The sequence below is a fragment of the Mauremys mutica genome, chromosome 1 (assembly GCF_020497125.1).
Source record: "Mauremys mutica isolate MM-2020 ecotype Southern chromosome 1, ASM2049712v1, whole genome shotgun sequence".
Classification (NCBI taxonomy): Eukaryota; Metazoa; Chordata; order Testudines; family Geoemydidae; genus Mauremys; species Mauremys mutica.
Genome location: NC_059072.1, coordinates 339500206 through 339525887, shown reverse-complemented (window position 1 = coordinate 339525887; position 25682 = coordinate 339500206). Strand labels below are relative to the sequence as shown.

Genomic DNA, 25682 nt, shown 5'->3' with positions numbered 1-25682 from the left:
GTGAGTTTTCCCCTTTCACCTGCTTTTATTAGCTCTAGATTTAAGCTGTGGAGAGATCCCCTCATCCCAGGGGCAGAAAAGGACTGCCCCTGCCATGGTCAAACACACCCTCCCCTCGACCCCCTCCCCCCAGCTACTGTGAGTGAAATTAACAAGGATGCCAGAAACCTAGCCCTGGGGGCTGAACCATCAGGGAACAGCTGAGTTTAAACTATTCTTATGCAGGGAGCAGGCTTCTCTCTCCCTTCCTCAGTCAGTCTCCTTTTCTTACCAGTCCTCCGTACTGGCCCATACCAGCTTACTTTCACCTCTGCTTTGAGGGATGAACTGCATGTATTGTCAAAAATGTTTCTGAGTTCATCCACTCCACTCGGATATTCTCTGACTCATTTAAAGGAATGACCATTAAGGCTAATTAGCACCTTCCCCTAAAGTAGCCTAGTTTGAGGTCAATAAAAATTGCCACAGTGTATTGCCCCAGATAAATTGCATGGGTGTACCTGGGAGGAATGTTTGTCTCTCCCCCACCCCCTGTTCTTTTTTTAAAAGAGCTTTCCATCATGTAGCTCTGAATTGCAGCATCTGAGGGAGACATAAGGATTACAGGGTAGGGACTGGAATGAAACTGGCTAGAATTTTTCTGTTTGCCACCCTCATTACTGATCTCTGCCTGAAGAACAGACTCACAGCACACTGCTTCAGTCCTCGTTACAATCTTTGATGACAGACAGCTCCATTGGAATGCAAAGTTCTTCATCAAATGTGGGAAAAATTACAGCAAACTACATTGTTCTTCCCTTTTTCAGTATCCTCCAATTTTAATGGGCAGCCAGTCCCATGGACGACAACCTGGCCTCACCAAACTGTGAGGAAGATAACCAATAACCAAACAGCATACTGAAAAGGTCCGGGTGGGAGAGCTTGCTTGTGTCTTTCACCAAGTCAGCATTAACATTCTCATGTTTCACTGCTGTGACAAGAATGGTAACGAGAAGTGGCACAACATAAATATGTTCTTGTAAGAGTGACAGAAATGAGAATGGGAAGTGGTACACAAACGCCTCACTCATTCTCATTACAGCCTCACGATGGTAACCTCTGTCCCCTCCTTAGGTGCCTTCCTGGCTCTGTGTAATATCCACAGATCCATTTTCATTCTGCTTTTGCTATTGTACCTCACAAAAGGCAGTGCTGTAATACCTGTATTTCTGAGCCTTCCCGTGCTCACTGGAGTTACGTCAACGCACCTGACCCCGTTTTGATGTGGCATTGAATAGTAAGGTACCAAAAAGAAAAAAAAAGACAAACATTATACAGTATAAACCCTAGCCATGTAATTATAAGTAAAAAAGGGTTTGAAAGTCTGGTGCTTTGTCTTTCCCATTTCACATGGTCCTGCTGCAAAAATATCTCCCTGAGGTTCCTGCTGCATATATCTTATAAATGATTCTCTTTGATCAGATTCCAGAATCCAGTGCAAGTTCTTCTTTTTTAGACTTATGGAGGCAGTGATTTCATATCACAGCATTATTGAAACTCTTGACAGCTCAGTGGGGGTGAGGAGAAGAAGAAGGGGGATTATCTAAAAGAGAGAGAAATAAGGGGAAGAAATTCAAAGTCAGGCCAAAGATGACAGGAGAATCAGGGTAGCAGCTATACAAAATCTTATTTGATCTCTGCCAGAGATGTTGCATATAGGGGTGAATGACAACTTCTAATTAAAATTGTGACTGATTATCATGTATGAAGTGACACAATTTGTCGAAGACCTGGAGTTGAAGATGAATCACTTTTATGTGCAGAAAATGCTAATTTAAAGTTATGCATTTTTAGATGAACATCTGTGGCACATCTCTGATAAAATTTACACTGTAATTAAATCCCTTTTCTGCCTAAAAGTTTTCAATTGTCTTTTATCCGAGCATTGACCTTGCATCATTGTAAACAATGCTGAAGGAAAATCTCTACTGAAATTTGGGAGGAACTTGCCAGACCACAGCAACCCTCATTTGAAATTCCAGGAGTAGCAGTGGTTTAAAATAACAGGACTCATTCGATGCAATAAATTCACAGATCTGCATCAGGCAACTCAGGATATTATTTTCCAAAGCTCCTGGATGTGTTTACTTGTTATATATGCATATGAAACTGTTTCATATCCCCTTGCTTAGGGACAAATGAATATAACCATCATTAAAACACACTTTGTGACTCACTCAGAATCACATTCTCAACTTGGGTTCAGATTGAGATTAGACAGCCAGTGGGTTTTCATCTTGATAGATCAGTCATTCTTCAAACAGATATTTTTAGCACAGTGGGCTAGATACCTGTCTGCTTTTTTCAGTTGCTTTGCACTTTTCAGGCCACATGAAGCACATGGAAAACTTCTCTGAGGAAGATGTTGGGGATTCCCTTTATATAAGGGAATCCCTGGGTGGTAAGAAGCTTATATATCTGGTTCTATACCACCATTCCCAGTGCTTCTGTCACATGGTGAATTGTAGCATGTGAAATTTTTACAAGACTATGATAAATCTGGTACAAGGCATGCCTCGTGAAGTATCATTTAAAACTCATAATCTGCTGAATATTATTCTCCTGGTGAAGTATGTGTGGCAACATTGTATATAAAGTTATAAGATTCTACTTTATAACATTGCTATACCATGCTCCACATTTAAGAAAAGCAGTCCCAAACCTGTTTTTCAGAGACAAGGACACACTGGTGGCCCAGCCAGGTACCAGCATAATCAGATGAACTACTATAGACTATCACCTAGTTAAGAAGCCAATTTGTGGCAGAAAGAAGGGTGTGAACGAGAACTTTACTTATTGACAATGGAACGGCTGGGAGCTTCCCTGTAAACTGACTGCCTGTCACCTGTACCCCAGCTGGAGATAATCATCAAAGAGGGGAGAATGGTGTAAGAATGGAGGACACACACAACACAAATTACCTCTCTCCCCTTATCTCTATTCACAACTTCAACAATGTTTGAAAGACAAAAGAAACATCATGGGAACCCATTGTTAATAAAGATATATTTTCCAAAAAAGTTGTCTTTCTTGACTGGCTCCATAACTCACTAATATCTTCTTACACAGGGGGAAGATCTGGATTCAACTATAACCATTTTCATGCTTTTATCCAGAATGATTTTCTAGCTTACAGCTACTTTGTAGCAGGCAGTGAAGTGAGCTCTGGTCAGGGGTACGAAGAATAAAGATTCGGGAGTATTTGTATATATTCTGAGCTATTTTCTACAGTTAGTTTTACAAGCCAGAAAAGTAAGAGGATCCCCTTGGGTATTCTTTTTTAAGATGCTTCCCATGCAAACTACATTTAGAGATTTTGTATGCAATTTTAAGAGGAGGTAAAATTTCAATTCCACCTTCCCCATTACTTCTGAAATTATATGTCACCATTAAAAGCTATGCCTATGCAAGTTCAGTTTCTCCTTATGTCAACAATTAGTCACAATATGCAAGGTCAACTTGATAACAAATTGGCTAATGTGGATTCGTACCACTGTCTTCTAGAGGGTGGAATCAGAACTGTTCAACTAGTTACCCTAGACACTATAATGTTAATAACTAAAGGAGATCCTCTTTAAGTTCAAGTAGCAGGGGACTGTGCTTTTAGAGAGGAATAATCTGAGTGCTGTCCTTAGCCTCACCACAAAGTTTCATGTGGTCACAGTGTGCAGCCAAATAGCAACCAGGAAGTCCTCCATGGTCATGGATAACATAGTGCTATTTTTAGAGATAAGTGAAATGTTGCCAGGAATCTTCTTGACAAATCATGCAAAACTAATCCAGGTTCATTACAAATTTGGAACAGCCCAAACTTGGCTGTTTGTGATGGCAAACCTCTTACATTTCAACTGACTCTTGCTATGAGTATGTTCAAAGTGAAACTCAAGAGATGTGAAAAAAGATGTTTTCCCCTAACTATCAGCTCAGCAAATTCAACCTGAGCTCCAAGAGTCAAGCTGGGTTATTTCCTTCGCAAGCATTGTCACCAGTATCAAAGATTCTGCAGACCAAATTATGCCATCGCTAACAGCGGAGGCACTCCACTGCTTTCAATAGCTTTGCACAAGTGTTACTGATTAAACCTGTATTGGTCATTTTTGCAAACATTTCTGATGACACATAAGAAGGAATAAAATCCAACATTGTGTTCTATATGGGGTCTTATACCACTTATCTGAGTGCCCCTCTTAGCTGTGCTGGTGTGGTAAGGTTATCAAGAATAGAGAAAAGAAAAAACTTATTTTGCCACCAACCTCAGCAGTTTTGATCCTCTTGTATATTCAGGATCATATCTATTCAGTAGAACAGTGTCATTTTTCAAAGCAGAGCTGCACTTTAAAGAGGACATGTTTGGCTTATTATTACTCAACGTTAGTATCGAGGCAATGCTTTGATGCCTCAGTCAAGAATCAAAAGGCCTCATTGTGGGAAATAACACCATTTTTTAAAGATGGCATACTTGTATGTTTCTGGATAAATATTTGACATTTCTGTAAAAGGATAATACTAACCAGGAGCAGTATAATATCCATGCTTCTGAGCATTATCTGCTTCTTCAAGGCTTTCCTTTCATTGAACATCTAAATAAAATATGTAAAGCTGACACATTATGCCGTCTCCTAGCAAATTCATACACCCTCATGAATTCAGGAGGTAAGACAGTGCAGCTTTAACTCCATAATGCATATTCACAAGTGCAAGTCCCTTGTATAGTTAATATATTTGTATTCATCACAGCCTTTTTCTGGTCACTCAAGAAAGAGACCGTACCACAGCTCTGCTAAAACATAATAGTCACTGGGAAAATGCAGTTGCAATGGCCGTCATCTTGGATAATGTACCGTGGAGTGAACTGGGAACCTCCAGAGCTAAAATTATGGTCTGCTACAGCTTAAGCTAAAGAGCTAACATTCCTTAGCTGCTGCTGTAGCAGACTCATTGCCTCTGTGGATCAGGCACAGAGAGGGAGCAGTAAGATGCATTGGCCAGCAACTTACACAATCACAGAAGTCTGGCAGTGCTGTGGACAGGTTTTGGCCTCTGCATTCTGTCATGAGTCTCAATTTCACACAACATGGCCAGTCTGTTTCCACTTCTGCCATAACTTCTTCATAAGCCTCAAGGTGCTCTTCTGCCATGCTTTGATCTTTTTGTTCTTTTATTTCGTGCTGCTGGGGAGGATCCTTGATGAGTGGAAAGCCACAGTGAACTACATAGCCCACAGTCAGACTGGGAAAGGAGAATATTGGAAGCTGATGGCACAGCTGTGTGTAAACGGATACCCTCGGAGAGCGCAACACATGCATTCATTACAGTGACAGTCACCCTCAGCCAGGCCTCCTGACTGGTATGTCTGTTAACTCAAATACTAACAGAGCAGAAGGAAGAGTCTCCAAGCTGGACTATGCATGTGAGCATGTTGGACCATCTATTGGTGGCCCTGTTAATGGCTGCCAGGAACCTCAATTGTGAGCATTCCTGCCCTGTACCCAGGCTGGAACCACGAATAAGGAGTAGTTTGGTATCATCACTGTTGCCAGATAATGTCTTGCAGTTGAACCAGCAAAGAAAAATGAGGCCAAGCAGGAGTTCCTCTTTCTAAAACAACAGTGGGCATGAGTGTCTAAAGATCTAAGGAAAGAACACTATTGTTGTAATGAATTGGCAAGTGTGTTCCTCCACTGGATGGATTCAGAACTGCTCAACAATTAGGCTTAGCAGAATTCAATTTTATTTTTTTTATATTTTCAGCAGATATCAATGTTTATTTTTAAGCATTCTGTAATTTTTATTGATCAACATTTTCATGGTTGCGGCAATTATGGAGGGCTCAGACAATAGGGGGCTCAGACAATATTTATTTAATGACATTAGACATTGAGATTCAAAATGTTAAAGCTTTGTAACCATTAAAACACAGATTGTCAAGATCACACATCGAAATATGCAGAGTACATATCCTTAAATCAAACTCTAAAGTTCTCAAGCAGCATTTTTCCTACTTTGCCTCTCTGCAAATTTTGATTACTATTGATGGAAATATATTTTCGTCAGGTTGTGTGTGTACTGTGAAATCAATGTTTACCAACATTTACCAATAAAAATCTAATCCTTCCGAGTCTATCAATAGTGTGTGCTGCGGACTCTATACTGCTAACAGCTAAAGGAGAATCTCCTTTAGCTCAAGTGATAAGGCCAGGGGCCAAATCTTCAGATTATGTAAACTATGTGACTGAGTGTAGCAGAGTCCCATTTGCTGGAGCCCCACTGTGGCCAGAGATATTTCTGCAAGGCCTTCCCTCAGCTCCCTCTCTTTGGAGACCCTGGGAGCACCATATGTGCTTTCACAGGACTGTCACCAGCCTTCTCCTCAAACTGAGTCAATAGGCCAAAGTAATTCAAAAGAGTCCTCGGTGTCCCAAACACAAGGTCCATCACAGTAACCCCAAAGTTCATACCCATCTCCAGGGCTCCTGTCATCCCTGGAGACCTTATTCTGCAATGCAGAATCCTAGCTCAGGCTTCTTTCCTCTGTCTGTGGCTGTCCTGTTCTGAGAGGGAAGGTGGCATATATACTATCCTCCTTCTGAAAGCTTCTCCTGATTGGTTGGGAGAGAGGAGAGCCCTGCACCACCCTACTCTACAGGTCTCGGGGTCCTACGCCCATGTCTATGTGTCTTGGGTTCTTCCCATCCCACTGCTACCTCCCTGGGCCACTTCTTCTCTTCCAGTTTCAGCTGGTTTCTGAGCCTGTGCTCACACCAACATCCCTGAAATGGGGTCTTCTGCACCTTTAGGCTTAACAAGCCAGTACAGCTTCTTGCCCTGCACTATGCCAATGTACAGCAGATCCCCAGCCAGTGCAGATGGGTGTAGCTGCATGGGGATATTCCTCAACTCACACAAATTAACATACCTCCACTGAAGTCAAGGGAGCCATATTGGCTTCGGATCTGGCCCACTGACTTCAATGGCTATGCTGATTTCCACTAGCTGAGGCTCTGTCCCCATGTGTGTTTGGAGCATGAGGCTCTGAGTGCTATTACCTGTTATCACCAGGAGATTCTAACTGGTTAGGCTGTTCAACACAGTGATGACTGTAGTGACCAAGGTGTTCATGGATTTCTATAATTATTCTTGTAGGTGTTTATTATTTAAATAGTGCTAGAAATATGCTAATGATTGATTTACATACAAGATCCCTGTTCCGCAGACCTTTCAATCTAAATGTAAAAAATTCTTATGCAAATTGCTAACACTCCCTCTTCCTCTTACTGTGACTGTATAATGGGGTTTCCTCAAACCGGGTAGCCAAATGCATTCATATATGTTAAGCATTTGGAGATGCTCAGGTGGAAGGCTGTGTCGAAGTGCAATGGATCGTGATTTAGCAACATAACCTTACTCCCACCCGGAGTAATTTTTCCAGTATGTACTTTATTAAATCCACCTGTTTTATTTTTACCTCACTTTTATTTCTCAATTTAAGATTTATAAAAGTCTAAGAATCTAGCAGCAATGGTAAATGTTTAAATCAAATGACCTATACCAGGGGATTACATACAGGTGAGAAAGTATCAGTTACAGCAGATATAGGATGCAGCTGGGAGAAGGGTTTGGGAAGAAACAGATGTTCGGAAAAAGGAATTATCTCATATTGTATTTTACAGCTCACTCAGACAGGCTCAACCAGTCAAACTGGAGCTTTACTCTGCAAGGAGCTCTGATTTTAACAAATGGGTCTCAGACCCAGAATTACTAGCAAACAAATTTCCAAAGGTACCAACTCTCTCCAGACCAACATATTATAAGCAGCTTTGATTTAAATAATAAGACACAAATCAAACGATTAGTGAATGCCCTGGCTGCATGATGAAGTAGAATAATTTATTTAGAAAACAAAAATTGGTGTCACCATGCCAGGAAAAAATTACTTCCCAGAGAATTAAAAAAAAAAAAAAGAAAGCTTTATGCATTTACTATAGTATTTTGTAGGAATGGGCCAAAATGGCAATAAAACTCATGGAATATTACTAGAGCTTCTGACTTGAGAAGTGTGGTTGGAAGATAGTGGTTTTGTTACCCTTGACTGAAAAGTTCTAGGGCCAGATCCTCAGCTGGTGTAAACTGAGTTAGCGCCATTGACTTCAAGAACAGTTGCAGAGTATCAGGCCCCATAAGGTTTCCTTATGAGCATGAAAATGGCAGGACATGTCATCATGTGATCCCTGCTTTCCACTGTTAAGGACTATTCTGATCTTATCAGAAGAGTTTGTAAAAAAGAACACAAGCAGAGTGGTGGGTTTTTAAAGTCTGTTTGCATCATTACTGAAGAGTGGCATAATATTTTAATAGGGGACTTAGGAAGTTTTAAAATAAAGGATGATTTGCAATGCAGCCAATGATAACAAACCATTAAGGGAAGTGCTGAGTAGTTAACAAGTCGGGTCTTAGCTTCCTGGAGTGGAAAAGGACCATACTGAAGGGTGGCCTTGAAATGCAGTAAGGGATAGAGGGACTGCTTTGTTGGAAAAAACCTACCGTAGCTGATGTGTTATAGTGACAAAATCAAAAGTTCCCCCATCAGAACATGGCTTTGAACAATCAATAACCAATGTCTATATCGATATTCCTCAGTTGGATACATACAAATGCATTCCTAGTAGAGCTGGTTGGATATTTTTTCATTAAATGTTTTTCATCAGAAAACACCAATTTTTTGAAAATGAAAATTTTTATGGAAATGTAGTTTTATCTAGAAGGTTTCTCAGGTCAAAACCAGAAGCAGACCCAGTCCAGAACGGCCAGATGGTGAGAGCACTCACGTTGGGTGTTGCAGACATAAGCTCAAGCCTCTGCTCTGCCAGATCTGGATCAGGTATTTGAATCTGAGTCTCCCATATCAGCGTCCTGACCACCATGCGATTGGGTATTATGGGCTGGGGTTCTCTCAGTCTCTCTACTTTGTATAACTAAGTCAATATTCATTGGGCCAAAGAGAGACCAACTATATAGCCTGATAGTTAGGTCACTGACTTTGGCAGATCAGGGACTTGAATCTGGGTCTCGCCCATCCCAGATGAGTGCCTTAACCACCATATTTGCAAATACTTGTGCACTTAAGTGTGATTGTGTGCACAAACCATGTAACGGTGTGTGCAAATTACTAGATAGATAGCAAAATACTTGTTTGCATATTCAGATACCCAATTTTCCTGCATAGTTCTAGTAGCTGCATTGCAAATTAGGCCCATATATGCCTGCCCATCTTCATGTGTGCATGCAACATTGAAAATCAGGACGTCAGTGTCCAAATCCATAATCTGATAAAAGTCTTTGGTAGTGGAATCACATGGTCCAAGACATGATTTCTCTGATGAAACTATCACTTTATGGTAGGGTTTTAAGTCCACACTTCAATGTTTAGCCATCATCTTTTCTGAATATCTGGCCAGCTGCTAAAACTGCACTCTGAGTTTGCACTCATGGGGTCTGATTCTTTCTCGGTTGAAGCCAATTGGAGCTTTACACATCAGTGGGCTTTGGATCACCCCCATGCAGTGTAATGAAAATATGTCAGTCGATGAGGAAGTCCCTAAAGTGAGTGCTGAAGTGAGGAGAAGAAAGTGAGTCCATGAGGATGAATGTAAACTATGGATAAAAAGGTAAAGCCTGTGGCCTTATGAACAAATGCCTTGAGTGACCTATGAATTTCTCCAAAGTTAGTGTAACAAAAACACTGCCCTACCTCTTGTTGTGACGTTTGGAATGGAACTGTATGGAAGGCCTTTAGTGCACCGTGAGTGTTTAGCAGTATTTCCTTGTGTCCTTAGAGTGCATCGGTATCTCAAATTTAGTTGCACACTTTTGGGGAGGAGACTTCCAGCAGGCATGGAAAAGCTGCCATTTATGTAGGCTGAGGCTCTGCACCACTACGAACAGCACAATGGAGCCCTATATAATTAAAAAAGAAATCTCTTCAACATTACTGGAGGTTACGTGTATAAAACTATTATATGGTTTTTGCCAGCCAGATGGTTTTCCCCACCATAAATAATTATGTCTCCTGTTTGTTTGCTTGTTTGTTGATTTTAAAACCTCACTGTTTTATTTATTAGTTAATACTGAACTGTATTTTCATGAACTCTTGCCTCTTACTAATTCAAATGCTAATGAAGATTCTGTTTATGATGTGCAATAGTAATCGTGTTTGCATTCTTCTATTCTCACTTCTAGGAGAGTCTAGGGCTCTTTTAGTCTAAGAGACTACATACACATTATATATATATATAGTATGTAGCTGTGTTATGATCAACACCATGTCTATCAAAATGTAATTTACACTGTTCATGAAAGAAGAGGTTAGTGAATCTGTCACACACAAGGAGGAACATTTTGGGGACCTCCTAGATATCAGGAATACTATTCATAGTTGAGTTCTCCCTGCTGTTGAGATTTGAAAGGTTGTTTTATGTAATTTGCAGTAAAGTTTGTGTCTGTTGGTGGTTTATCATTTCTCCTGTGTCTGGTTTAACTTATTGCAGAGAAGGGCAGGAGGAAGAGGTGGGTGTGTAGGAACAGGACAGCTAAAATAGTCTGACTGATACACAGTGACAATTTAATAGAGCTTGCTTGAATATGGTGCTCATTTTAAATGCTATTTTTAAAGGAAAGTGCTGGGAACTGATGTTCTCCATTTATCTACAGTACATGGCACTACACGTTTCTCTCCACTCAATATGTGTGCAAGTCCTGACCTGGAAGGGCCACCTCTACAGAAGAAATCCTCCATGTCCATTCATTATTGAGACTGCCAATGAACTTCCACTTTGGTGTATGTCTGGTGGGGGGAATCTGTACAGCTGCTTACTGAGAAGGGGACTGAAATAATCACCTCCTTTCATACTAGCCACCATACCTCCATCAGATGGCGATGATGACTTGGACAGGCTTTGAACTGTAATCAGTGGTGAAAACCCCTATTGTCCATTTCTATTCCCAGAGCTATCCATCTCACAACTCTGATGTATTATTTCTGCCCTTGCTATACCTCTCCAGGGTAGTGAAGACTTCATTGTACAGAAAAGCTTGATATTTATCAACTCAAAAACCCTCTGAAACCTAGCAGATTTAGCCTATAAGTACACTATGTGCACACCTTACTTTGGGAATGTAAATGCATAACTGCTTAAAGATGACAGCTTGTTAATGCTGAAACTCTAAAGATAAAATTTCCAAATGGCAAATCAATATTTATCTTGTATGTTTTAAATTATTTTTGAGTTGGAAAAAGGCAGTTGGTTTTTTCCACATAAGGAGTAATTCGAAGAGAATGTTTTTATTTATAGTCTCTAAAATGAGGAAGGAAAGTAGACAGTGAAATTAAAAAGTTAATAGGAGACTGATGCCAAATTCAAAGGAGAATGTAAAGGGATGTAGGAAGTAGGCTAAATTGGTGTGATTTACACAGTCTTCTGGGCCCTGCAGTGTGTATGTAACTTAGATTAATTTACTCCGAATCACTTGGTGTGAAATCCTGGCCCCATTGAAGCCAAATGAAAGACTCTCATTGACTTTAATGGGGCCAAGATTTCACCCTTAGAAATATACTCACCTACCAACATATAATTCAAACTGTCTCCCACACACAACCCTTACACATCTCTTCAGAAAAGACTTCTATTGACTTCAGGGGGAGTTGAGTCAAACCTTTGATCTAATGGATCTTACTGCAAGGAAGTATAAATTAGTCTAAGGCCTTGTCTACACTACAAGACTATTTCGAATCTACTTAAGTCGAATTTGTGGATTCGACCTTATGAAGTCGAATTTGTGTATCCACAGTAAATACACTAATTCGAATTTCTGAGTCCACATTAACAGGGCCGGCATCGACTTTCGAAGTGGTGCACTGTGGGAAGCTATCCCACAGTTCCCGCAGTCCCCGCTGCCCATTGGAATGCTGGGTAGAGCTCCCAATGCCTGCTGGGGGAAAAAATGTGTCGAGGGTGGTTTTGGGTAACTGTCGTCATCGAACCGTCAATCACGCCCTCCCTCCATGAAAGCGCCGGCGGGAAATCTGTTCGCGCACTTTTCTGGTCGGTTACAGCGCGGACGCCACAGCACTGCGAGCATGGAGCCTGCTGCGATCATCGCTGCACTTATGGCCGTTGTCAACTCCTCGCACCTTATCGTCCACCTCTTCCACAGTCAGCTGCTGAGAAATCGGGCGAGGAGGCTCCGGCAGCGTGGTGAGGAGAGTGGCGCAGACCTCTCAGAAAGCAGGGTACGCCGCGCAGTGGAGATCATGGTGGCAATGGGTCAAGTTCATGGTGTGGAACGGCGATTCTGGGCCCGGGAAACAAGCACGGACTGGTGGGACCGCATAGTGCTGCAGGTCTGGGATGAATCACAGTGGCTGCGAAACTTCAGGATGCGTAAGGGCACTTTCCTTGAACTCTGTGACTTGCTGGCCCCTGCCCTGAAGCGCCAGGACACACGGATGCGAGCAGCCCTGAGTGTGCAGAAGCGAGTGGCCATAGCCCTCTGGAAACTTGCAACGCCAGACAGCTACCGGTCAGTAGCGAACCACTTTGGCGTGGGCAAATCTACTGTGGGGGTTGCTGTGATTCAAGTAGCCCACGCAATCGTTGAGCAACTGCTCTCAAAGGTAGTGACTCTGGGAAACGTCCAGGTCATCATAGATGGCTTCGCCGCGATGGGATTCCCAAACTGCGGTGGGGCTATAGATGGGACTCACATCCCTATCCTGGCACCAGCCCACCAGGCCAGCCAGTATATTAACCGAAAGGGCTACTTTTCAATGGTGCTGCAAGCACTGGTGGACCATAGGGGATGTTTTACCAACATCTTCGTCGGGTGGGCAGGCAAGGTTCATGACGCGCGTGTGTTCAGGAACTCTGGTCTGTTTAGACGCCTCCAGGCAGGAACTTTCTTCCCGGACCACAAAATAACGGTTGGGGATGTGCAGATGCCTACAGTGATCCTCGGGGACCCAGCCTACCCGCTAATGCCCTGGCTCATGAAGCCCTATACAGGCGCCTTGGACAGTGAGAAGGAACTCTTCAACTACCGGCTGAGCAAGTGCAGAATGGTGGTGGAGTGTGCTTTCGGACGTCTTAAGGGGAGGTGGCGGAGCTTACTGACTCGCTCGGACATCAGCGAAAAGAATATCCCCGTAGTTATTGCTGCTTGCTGTGTGCTCCACAATGTCTGTGAGAGCAAGGGCGAGACCTTTTTGGCTGGATGGGAGGTTGAGGCAAATCGCCTGGCTGCTGTTTACGCTCAGCCAGACACCCGTGCCGAAAGAATATCCCAGCGGGAAGCGCTGTGTATCCGGGAGGCTTTGAAAGCAAGTTTCCTCGGAGAGCAGGGTAACCTATGACTCTCCACTTGATTTTAAGAGAAGCTGATCCTGGGCCTGTGTCTCTATGTGTTGAGTGAGATCTGCGGTTACATACCCCGTTCTCCAAGTTTCCCCCACTTCCAAAACACGTTTTAAAACAAATTAAACGGAACAGTTATTGTTAATAAATCTTTCTTTTACTTTGCATTTCTGTTCAGGGTTTGAAACATGGACGCATACTGTGCTGGGTACGGTGTGCACTGATGTACAGACCGCTTGTACAATACAGGACGGACAGCCTCCTGCTCCTACATAGGTCTCTGGGGTGGGGGACAGTTTCAAGTGGTTGTGCATGTAGGGGTGGGTTTGCAGGAAGGGGCGAGTGGTGCCGTCTTTGGATAGGGATTTGGATGCAGGCTCTGGGCTGTGGGTTTGGGCGTAGGAAGGGGTGAGGGGTGTGGGGGAAGGGTGAGTATCTGTCCGTGGATGAGGGCTCTTGTTGGGGCTCAGGGCAGCGGAGAGGATCGCGCCTACGGTGGAAGTGCATGGTAAGGGCAGCATGCCTTAACATTAGGGGGTGGCAGGCGCTAGGACCGTGGACAAGCGTACACATCACAGAATGACCCGGGGCAGCATACACCACACAGAGTGACCCTGGTGACTACTGACTGCAGTCTGTGTGTGCCCTGCAGTTGATCCTGCCCCCGATAGTCTGTACCCTGCTAATGTAGGCTATCCCGTGCAATTATAAATCCCCTGCCCCCCCCGTACATACACAGTCTTCTGACACGAAAGACGTGACGGAAAGAGTGAACAACAGCAAACAGCTTTTATTAATCTACTACATAGTGGGGTGATGAAACTTGGATTTGGGACTGGGTGATCCTGTAAGGGAAGCGCTTCTACACAGTTATAGCGTCAGAGGTGTGTGGTACATTAGCGCTCAGCTGTGGTGCAGTGACAGTTCTCACGGCCCCTACCGCCCCTCCGTCTTGTAATTTTCGGTGAGGGGGGGACAGGACTTCTTGGCGTTGGAGGGTGGTTGCAGATACAGTGCAGGGGGGCTCTCTCCTCCTGCCTGCGGTCCTGCAGAACATCAACAAGGCGCCGGAGCGTGTCCGTTTGCTCCCTCATTAGCCCAAGCAGCGTTTGAGTCGCCTGCTGGTCTTCCTGCCGCCACCTGTCCTCCCGTTCGCTGTGTGAGCGCTGCTGCTGAGAGAGGGTCTCCCTCCACTGGCTCTGCTGGGCCGCCTCGGCTCTGGAGCAGGCCATCAGTTCCGCAAACATCTCGTCCCGAGTCTTTTTCTTTCGCCGCCTAATCTGAGCCAGCCTCTGCGAGGGGGATGCCGGGGCAGTCTGGGAAAGAGCAGAAGCTGTGTGATGGGAAACAGTAGGTGATTTCCTTGAACAGATACGTGTTTGCGAACAGTGAACACAGTCTAGTCAGTTTCTCTGAACAAGACCATACAGGGCACCAAGTTCCACGAGATCTCAGGACAAGTTCGAGATTTCGGAATACGCTCTCATTGGCGGCGCCATTGCACAGGAGAGCGGACAAGCGGGGAGAGACAGCTGAATCCGTCTTGCAGACAGTCCTGGTAAGCCTTAAAGTAGATAATGCTTATCAGTTAGTGGATAGCTGTGCTCTCCTACTGAAGGCAATCTGGAAAGCAGAAAGGCTGAGCCTTTTCCAGCCCCTCCCGCCAGTGCACGGGAAAGATCAATGTATGCTTGTTCTCTGTGGCCTCCAGCACGTGGCTGTTAAGCGAGGGTCGTTGTTATGCAACCTAATTTTAAACCATTAACAATAGTAACAATACACTAATTGCCCTACTTAGATGCAGCCTGTCCAGAACGACATCACCCTGAGGCGGGTCACTCGGAGTCAGAGAGAGCGGATGCTAAGGGAAGCCCTGCACAGACCAGGACCATATGCAGCAATGCTGGTGGAGGCGATGGTTCCTCTCTACATTAGGATGTCCTGGCGCGGAAGAGTGTGCTTCCACGGAGCACCCAATAAGGCACCTCTCCCCAGGAACCTCCTGCGGAGGCTTTTCGAGCAGCTCTCAGAGCTTTGTTGAACTGTCCCAAGAGGATTATTGTTCAATCCCTATATGTGTGGACCTACTATTTATATAGTTTGACATTTAAAATTTTTTATATAGTATTTCTATTTTTTCTATACCTGTTTTTTAAAAAATAAATGTTTCCATGTTTATAGCACTTACCGCCTGATCCTTCCCCTGATTCTGAGTCCGGGTTAACGGGCGGGGACGGTTGGTAGGGGATCTCTGTGAGGGTGATGAAGAGATCCTGGCTGTCAGGGCAAGCGGTATTGTGTTCGCTGTCGCCTGCGCCGTCCTCCACAAACCCTTCCTCATCTTCCCCATCGGCGAACATCGCCGAGGAACTGTCCAGGTACACTATGCCATCCTCAGAGTCCACGGTCACTGGTGGGGCAGTGGTGGCAGACCCACCGAGAATGGCATGCAGTGCCTCGTAGAAGCGGCATGTCTGGGGCTGTGCTCCGGAGCGTCCGTTTGCCGCTCTGACTTTTTGGTAACCTTGTCTCAGGTCCTTGACTTTCACGCGGCACTGCATCGCATCCCGGCTGTATCCTTTGTCTATCATGGCTTTGGAGACCTTCTCGAAGGTCTTTGCATTCCGCTTGTTGGAGCGCAGCTCCGAGAGCACAGACTCCTCGCCCCACACAGCGATCAGATCCATGACTTCCCGGTCAGTCCATGCTGGGGACCTCTTTCTATTCTTGGATTGCCCGGACTCCTCTGCTGGAGAGCTCTGCATCGTTGCAGGTGCTGCGGAGCTCGCCCCGATGTCCAACCAGGACGTCAGATTCAAAGTGCCCAGACAGGAAACGGAATTCAAATTTTCCCGGGTCGTTTCCTGTGTGGCTGGTCAGAGCATCCAAGCTCGGACTGCTGTCCAGAGCGTCAACAGAGTGGTGCAGTGTGGGATAGCTCCCGGAGCTACTAAGTTCGATTAGCATCCACACCTAGCCTAATTCGAGCTAGCCATGTCGAATTTAGCGCTACTCCACCTGTCGGGGTGGAGTACCAAATTCGAACTAAAGAGCCCTCTAGTTCGAATTAAATGGCTTCCTGGTGTGGACGGTTGAGCGGTTAGTTCGAATTAACGCTGCTAAATTCGACTTAAAGTCCTAGTGTAGACCAGGCCTAAGGGAATGTAAGCTGGTGGCCCTTCATACACTGCATGGTCAGAAGGATTTGTATAGCAAGACAAGCAAATAACAGGAAGGTGGTAAGTTAAAACATGAGCTGATCAGTCTTAGAGTAAGATACATTTTTTAAATATCCTTTAAACTCTTGGGAATGTGAGTTATAGCATATTAGAATCCATTATACCCACACACAGTTCAGTAAGTGGGTGTAAGTAGGTCTACAGGAGTCTGAGCATAATGGGGTCTAACTTACACCACCTACACATCACTAAGAATTTGGCTCCTGCTGCAGAATACATGCTTGAGGGGAATATGTATCTATATATAATTATGGCTAGTGATACTGTAGAAGATGGCTCATTTCCAGGAATCACAAAGCATTGTTGGAACTTACTTAAGCCTCCATCTTTCATGAACTTCCGTTAGATTTTGAAAATCAAATGGATAATATTAAAAAGGCCTCTGAAATGAGTGAAGATGATTTTTCTGCAAGTTGCATAGAAAAGAATTCTGCCCTGAATTCCCAGCCACACAGCCAAACACTCAGGGGAGGAGAGGCATTAGAGTGCACATATCTAAAGGAAGGGTAGGGGAAAGGAAGGAAGCTTGTTATTCCAATTTATGAACAATAGTTAGGCTTACGTGCTTTCTCTGCTCTTGATGTAGTTTTTAAAACATTTATTTACTTGGTCATCTAGACTGTTTCTCTCAACATTTTCAGATTGGTGACTCCTTATGCAAAGTCAAATTTTTTCACTGCCTTCCCACCCACCTTACATTTACTATAAAAGTAAGAGTAAAAACCGTACCAATGATGCCAGTGCTAAGCTTATATAATTTATCTGTGTGTGTGTTTGAGGAGTTTGACTGAGACTCCTTGACCTTGAAGAGTAGGGATGTGTGAGGAGTGAGATTTTCTTTGATTTAGATTGTAATACAATTTTCTTTCCCCCCGAGTGACTTTCATGACGCGTGAGTTGAGAGTCACTGATATAGAGCCCACTGAACACCACCACCCTACCAAACAAGACACTATCCTTCACACATTTCCCCACTTGGGGAGAGGAGAAGAGAATTAACATGTGACAGATGTGTGTCACTTCACGCTCTACTGGAAAGTACTCAGCTACTAGGATGATGAGCATGGCATAAGAACCTATATAGGAGTCTTTCCATTGACTTCAATGGATTTTAGATTAGGCCCTACTGAATGACCCATTTTGACCTGTTATCTACACTACAGATTTAAACAAGTGAGGAAAGTTTTTGCACAATTCCTGTTCATGCTGTATTCACAAGGTCAATGTATAGCAGGACCTCCTGATCAGTTCTAACAGAGGAGCTGCAGGAATTTTTCTTTCTGCCACACAATTGTGATTAAAAATTAAAAAAAAGACATTGCGGTGCAAGACAAAAAAGTCACCATAACTTAAAAAATGTTATGACCCCATGGAAATTAGTGTCTGATTTTGCAGCATCCTGCTAGCACTGCATGACCTCTGCTGCTATCTTAGGTTTGCTCCATCTGAGGTTTAAAGCATTATAAACATTGCTCTCCATTTCAGAAGGACATTTGAACAGAGATTGAAGGAGGAGGGAAAATGGTAAAATGCTGTGGTTTTCTACGATCTATCTGACAGGTAATTAATGATAACTGTACCCCGAGTCATGTTTATTTTCCCAGTCTCTGTGTAAACAAAAACAAACAACAACACAACAACGTAAGAACAGTATACAACCAGAAAAGTCCTGGGAAATGGTCTGCCTGGTACTGGTATAATTCTAGAAGTTGAAAAGGAATACACACACCTAGCCCCTGCTATGGCCCCATCATGCTTAAACAGACAGGTAAAGATTTCTCTGCTGCTGTGGAATCTCTTGGTGATACAAAGCCAGTTGCACTATCCCTTCCCAGAAACCAGTGTAGAGGGAGGGGTTGGGAGTGCGGCTGGGGGAAGGATGGTTGGCATGAGTGCCACTGCACGCTGGTGAGCCCCAACTGGAATAATGGACCATTGTGCTACCTTGAAATCAGTTCAATTTAAAGCAGTCATTGAGGAACTCAGCCATCCCACAGCTGCCCCCAGGGTCAGAGCACCACAAAGGCTAAGTAGAGATGAGCTTGGCTGCAGCTGAGAATTAAGACTGGAATTTGGCCATTTAATTCATACGGTAATTTCTTGGAAGTGAGCTGTTGCTCCATTTGAGATGTTTATTGGCTCAGTGTAGTTGCTATAAACTCAGCAGTGGTGAGGCCTCACCTGGACTACTGTGTCCAGTTTGGGGTACCACGCTTTAAGAAAGATGTGAACAAACTGGAGAGAGTCCAGAGAACAGCAACAAAAATGATGAGGTTTAGAAAATATGACCTATGAGGAAAGGCCGAAAGAATTGAGGATGTTCAGTATGGAGAAGATAAGGCTGAGGGGGGACCTGATAAGTCTTCAAATATATAGGAAATTGTTAGAAAGAGGACAGTGATCAATTGTTCTCCGCCTTCACTGAGGATAGGAAAAGAAGTAAACAGCTTAATCTTCAGCGAGGGAGACTGAGGTTGAATATTAGGAAAATCTTTATAACTACAGGGATAGCTGGAAGAGGCTCCCTAAGGAGGCTGTGGAATCCCTGTCATTGAACATTTTTAAAAACAAGTTAGTCAGAATCCTGCCAGGCCTGATCTAGGTATATTAAATCCTGCCTCAGTGCAGGAGGATGCATTAGATGACCTCTTGAGGTCCCTTTCAGTTCTACATTTCTATGATTCTATGAATGAATCAAATGGTTTAGAAGCTGAGTTTGAAATCGGAAGGCTGGGATGGTAACCAAAGATTATCCAAATCTCTAAGGATTCCAAATCCCACTCCCTCAAGACCTTCTTGTGGCTTTCTTCTTCTCCCTTACATGCTTCCAGAATTGGGAAGTTCCAGTGTTCAGATAATGGAAGATTTCCATTCATATTGGAACCAGGATCCTGCAGCAATGATAGGTGGGAAAGGGTTATTGAGTGGTCCAAGCATCACATTTGAACCATTTGGGTTCATTGGCCTCATAGGTTTGTTGGAGCCCTTCACATTTCCATGGTAGCTACATCAAGTTCCACATAGCTTACTGTGTGGGACACTTCCGGATGCGACCTTAAAATCCAAAGTCCCATGTGCTTCATGTGAATGGTTTGACCCAAAAGAGTCTTTTCTGTCTCTAGAGTCTGTGATTCAAATAGGGTAAGAAACTGTGTCTGGAGATCAGACACAGCTCAGAAGAAGAGCCTTTTATTTCACATACCATCAGTCACACTCATCTTATCCCAAAGAGCTTTACAGAGTAATGACATTTTGTGAAATGCAATGGAGTGCCCTGCAGTGAGTATAGGTAATGTGGCAACCATTATGTGCTCAGCAAAAGCACATAAATAGCCATTAGAACCTTCCCTACTAGGAATGTGAATGTTTGGGTTATGGTCTACTCCTAATAGCATTAGCTACCAAAATGCTTTCACAACACTTGAAGCTTATAGTTTGTGAGCAGTCTCAGTGGCTGCTTGAGGTCTACAGCCACAAATTATAACTGGGCAGAGGGACAATATGGAACAGGTTGCTAGAGCTTGAGACCCACCTAATATGTACGCTCAGACCCCTGGGCAAATCGCGCCTCTGACCCTTCAGGATCCTGTTTGAGGGCACCCCCCTCTCAGGTCTCAGCCATCACCCGGCACTGGATGTAATTCTCCTTCTCTCAGACCAGGCCCTTGGCGGAAGTCCCCTGTGTATCAACCATGATCTACCTTAGCACGCGTGACTTATGTCCATACCCTTCAGTTCTACTCTCTCCAGGATAATGACAGTGGTTACCTGTGACCAAACAGCTTCCTTAAAGCAAAGTAAAGTATTAAAGACAAAACAGGTCTTAAAAAACAATAAACCACAATGCACACGTCTAGTTTACTGCACGTTTAATCATCATCCACAGGGGGCCTAACGCCTGATACACTTTTCTGAACAGCCTCTTTCTGTGTAGGCTTGTTGTCTCCCTATCAAAGCTCACTGATCCTCTCTGTACAGCCCCCACCCCCCGGTTATTCACAGGGATCAAGACTCTTTTAAACTGTTTTGAGCCCTTTTCATCTCCAGCCTCCCAGCCTAGCAAAATAGCTGTGTCACTTCGGCCAAAGGCCTGGAAGGATGCCATTGTCTTTCAAGTGTATGCTTTGCTGTTCTTATGTGGGTAGCCATTGTGTCTCCTTCCTGTCCAGAACCCACTGAATTAGTGCAGTACAGGTGTCGAATAAACATTCTGCTATCCCCAATATACAAAAGCTTCCCCTCACAGGCCAGATCACATAAAAGTCTTCATAATATCATTACATAGCAGCGCCACATCTCTCACACCAAGACAATGGGATGCTCAGCAAATGCCAGGAATTTCTCACACCTGCACACAGTGCCCTCCTTATATCATGCGTTAGGAGGATGCTCACACAATATACAGCAAAAGCACCTTCAGATGTTCACTGTACAGAGCACCTTAGACCATTTGTGGCTGCAGCACCATATCCGTACATGCTAAGGCAGATGTGGGAAAACTACGGCCTGGCCCCTGAGCTCCCGGGCCAGGAAGCATAGTCCTCGGCCCCTCCCCCGATGTCCCCTCTCCCCGGCAGCCACGCCGCGCTCTGGCCCGCTGCTCCCACTGGGCAGCGTGGGGAGCACAGCTGGCTCTGGCTGGGTGTCACGGCTGCGAACTCCTGCTGCTGGTAAGGGGGTGCAGAGCGGGGGTGGTTGGGTAAGGGAGAAGAGGGTCCTGGGGGGCAGCCAGGGAGGAGGGGGTGGTTGGATGGGGTGGTGGTTCTGGGGAGGGGCAGTCAGGGGATGGGGAACAGGGAGGGTTGGGAGTGGGAATCCGGGGCGGGGATGTGGATAGGGGTCGGAAGGGCAGTCAGGGGACAGGGAGCAAGGGGGGTTGGATAAGGGGTTGGGATCCTGGGGGGCAGGTTAGGGGCAGGGGGTCCTGGGAGGAGTTGGTCAGGGGACTAGGAGCAGAGAGTGGTTGGATAGAGGGTGGGAGTCCCAGGGGGGCTGTCAGGGTGCGGGGGTATGGATAGCGGTTGGGGAAGTCAGGGGACAGGGAGCAGGGGGTTGCATAGGGGGCAGGGGTCCCGGGAGGGGGAGATCAGGGGACAAGGAGCAGGGGGGTTGGATGGGTTGTGGGTTCTGAGGGGGGCAGTCAGGGGGCAGGAAGTGGGAGTAGGTGGATAGGGGGCGGGGGCCAGACTGTTTGGGGAGGCACAGCCTTCCCTACCCGGCCCTCCATACAGTTGTGCAACCCCGATGTGGCCCTCAGGCCAAAAAGTTTGCCCACCCCTCCGCTAAGGTATGAAATGAGTTTTCCTGAGAGACCATGCCATTACCAGAAAGTCAGGGAAGATTACAAGGTGCTTGAATGTTTTAGGCATGTTTGACTGCACTCTGATGCTAAGCCTGGCACTGAGAAAAGAACGAATACGTCTGTGAAAGTAGGAAACATCTCAATAGCAGGAATTTGCAGGTCACTTGTGCTGCCAGCAGTGTTCTTTCTAATACTGTGGAAAAGCAACTGGGACCCGACGCTGCTGCTTCCATGTTTCATCTGTCAGAACTGAGCCAGCTTCCTAGATCCTGGATACAGAACGCAGGGGGATTACTTTGTAAGGCTAACATGTAATGATGGCTTTTTAGAGGTTTTTTTTTATTTCCCCCAAATTAAGTTTAAAATGTTGTACTTAAAACATCCAACCTCTTTTTATAGGTGACAGTGGGCTAGAGAAGGACCCACAGTCTCCACTGGAATCTTATAATGAAACCCAGTTAGGGAAACAACGTGTGTGAGGTAATATCTTTTATTAGAACAGCTTCTGTTGGTGAGAGACACAAGCTTTCAATCTTATATAGAGCTCTTCAAACCTTGAAGGCTTGTCTCTCATCAACAGAAGCAGGTCCAATACCTCACCCACCTTGTCTCTCTAATATCCTGGGACCAACATAGCTACCACAACGCTGCATACAATGAAGCCCAATGACAGGCCCAAATCAGCAATCCAGAGAATGGTTGCCACTGTGAGATGCCTGATTTAATGAGGTGGTACATACTCCTATGTGGGTGGGTGAGATTCTGTGGCCTGCGTTGTGCAGGAGGTCAGACTAGACGATCATAATGTTCCCTTCTGACCTTAAAGTCTATGAGGACACCTCTCCCTGCTGCCCTTTCTCAGCAAAGTCAACTTCCTTAAAAGGGTAAATTCTGTCATGTATCTTGTGTTTTCTTCAAAGGTGTCATTAAAATCAAGACTGTTAAGGGAGCTTGGAAAAAACATTTTGTTTTCAGTAAGAAATGGCTCCTGATGGTGTAAATTCTGCAGCTTCTTAAAACAAAGGGAGTAGATGGTTTTCACGACCTTCAGCTTGTATAACTGAGCAGCTTTGCCCTACATCTCTTAAAATCTCCACTGTAATAAGACAGCATGTGTTCTCCTTTCCTATCCACATCTTTATTCTGGCACACTACGGCTCCAATGCAGCAAAGCACTTAAGCACATGTATAACTTTAAGTATGTGAGTAGTCCTAATAACTAGTCACCAGCTTCCAGAGGTCAGCACCATCATGTTGCACGACAGACACTTGACGAAATTACCGGACTTAGTGACGGATATTGGCGGGGGGTTATGTCATTCAACCCGTAAAACAGCGCACACAATTTTCTAACTAAAAAAAACCAATAACCTAGCTAAAAATAATAATAATAATAATAATAATAAACAACAACAACTCACTTTAGTGTTTTTGAATGTACCTCACCACTGCAGCTACATCAAAGTCCTTTGTGCTCCTTGTTGAAGTTGCAATATGTAGACAGGCATCAACCTGACAGTTCTCAAGGCAATTCCTTGTGGATGTTTTGATTGAGTTCATGTGGCTGAAGCCTCGTTCACAGCAACGTGCGTCAGGGTTCAGCATCAATAAAAGAAGTGAAAGCCTTGCCAGGTCACCGTAGTCACTCTCACTTGACTTAAACAAAAGACACCATAATTTTATAAAGTTACTGCCACAGCGGTCTGAGTTGAAAAGTATCTTGACCGCGTCATCCTCACAGAACAATGTATAGTGCATTTCAACCTTGCTAGAGTCAATGTGCTTTGTACATTTTGCTGAAAGTTTTTTTATTGAGTGGTGGCTTTTGTTTGCAGGGGTCCAAGTAAAGCATGCATTTCACCAAGTCTTTTTCAGGAAACCTGGCCTTGAATGCCTGCTCAAGTTTCTTTCCATATTCAATTAACGTTGCTTTTACGCAAGCAATCTCTGTTTCTGGCAAGTAGTGCTGCTCCCCATACTCCCTGAGCATCTTTGTGGCCTTGGCACTAGGGATAGAAAGGTTGCTTGGAGATGCAAAAGATTCCAGCATAGAATCCTCATTTGAAGGCTGTTTCAACGGCTTCAAAATGACGTTGCAGTACTTCTGCAGAGAGCAGTATGCGTTGTACAGATCAGAGTTCTCTTTCTGCAGTGCCAAATTCATTGCTGTGAGAAGTGGCAAAACCCAATTCAGGAAACTGATACACAGAATGAATTTAGGAGACTGTAGCATGTCGTAGATATTGTGGCAACTTGTTCTATAATTTGGCAACCCATTCCCAAATGGCTCTCTCTCAAAGTATTGCACTAGAGCATCCCACAGGAGCTCGAACCTCTCAACGCAGGCAGCCAAAATTAACCAGCGAATTTTTTTGTAGCTAACCAGACTTGAATATTCCTCTTCATTCAGGTCACAGATCTGTCTAAACTCTTTTTTTCTCATAGCCCCACTGAAATGTCTAAGTGTCACTTTGATCATATCTTCCACAAAGTCAGGTATGACTGATTCAGTGTCTCTAGCCATTAAGGTTTGGTGATCGGTGATATGATGCTGGATGAATAAATCACCATAGCGATCTTTCAGTCGCGTCTAAATGCTTTCATGTTGGGCTAGCATTGCCCTGTCCAATATAAATCCCACAATTTTCTCCACAGAGTACTTGTTTTGGTCATTTTCCAAACAACCAATGATAGCTGCATGCATATTTTCAGCATTACAGTGTTCAGATATTTCAATTAAGCTCAAAAACTCGGAGTGAATTTCACTTGTGTCAACATTCACAAAGCAATGGTAAATATTAAGCTGACTCGTGTCACTGTGCTCAGTGCTCTCGTCACACATTAAGTTAACAAAGAGCATTCACTGCTGCTTTAACAGTTTCACTGTAAAGGTAGCCATCTAAATCCTCGGTGTTTCTTGCCATAGTTCTGGCACTGCAGTGCGGTCTTTGAAAAGGAGCAGATTTTGGGTCAATTTTTTCAGTGATTTCTTTGAAGATGATGCCTGCTGTAAATGGCAATTTGGCTTTTGCTAACCTGTAGGCAAGGCAAAGATCAATCTGTGCATCTTTGACATCCCAGTTAAGAAAGTTAGTCATTGATTTTACCTTCTTCCTCTTTTTGATCTGGCCTCCTCAATGAATTTGTCCTTCTTTATACTCAACATGTTTGAAGTCTTGGACATACGGTATTTTTGCACCACTTCTCAGCATGGTTGTGAACTACAGTTGACTTGAGCTGTATCATTAGTTGACCACATCTTGTGCACTCCACAAATCAATCTGTGGGTCTTTTGAACATAAAATATTCTCTTTCCTCAGCTGGGTTAAATGATCTTTTTCTCAAATTCAGTGCCATGTTGTGCAGATTATTTTCCCTACTGGAATGAGGGGGAAAAATGCACACAACATTGATTGAACATAGCTAATGCTTTGTCTGATTGGATAACAAAGCCTCTTTTGTTACATCATCAAGATTCTACAGTAACCTATTTTATTTTATTCTAATCAGTGAAGCAAAACTCTACTATCATGCTGCTACTGACACACGTAGTATGGGAATGGTAATTAAGTAACTTTCAAGATAAATATCAGTCTGACATGGTGAGGCAAAAACATTTTTAAACTTTTTTTTCTGTTTTATCAGTGCACATTCTATTTTCTGTGAAGGCCAGTATGAGTTTTTTCTTAAAAAAAT

The 25682-nt window shown here is 44.2% G+C and overlaps 1 protein-coding gene across 2 annotated transcripts; it reads right to left on the bottom strand.

Moving 5' to 3' along the window:
- Positions 1 to 1536: 1536 nt before the first annotated feature.
- On the bottom strand, positions 1537 to 24756 carry LOC123353563. Of its 2 annotated transcripts, none has more exons than XM_044994766.1 (2): positions 23408 to 24756; positions 1537 to 1582 (listed from the first exon to the last, which is right to left on the bottom strand). In XM_044994766.1, exon 1 carries the CDS (start codon positions 24508 to 24510, stop codon positions 23761 to 23763), a length of 750 nt encoding a protein of 249 aa, XP_044850701.1. In that variant the 5' UTR covers positions 24511 to 24756; the 3' UTR covers positions 1537 to 1582; positions 23408 to 23760. The 2 variants fall into 2 exon arrangements, with proteins under 2 accessions (XP_044850701.1, XP_044850693.1); XM_044994758.1 differs by lacking the exon at positions 1537 to 1582 and adding an exon at positions 21906 to 22255.
- Between the last annotated feature and the right edge of the window lie 926 nt (positions 24757 to 25682).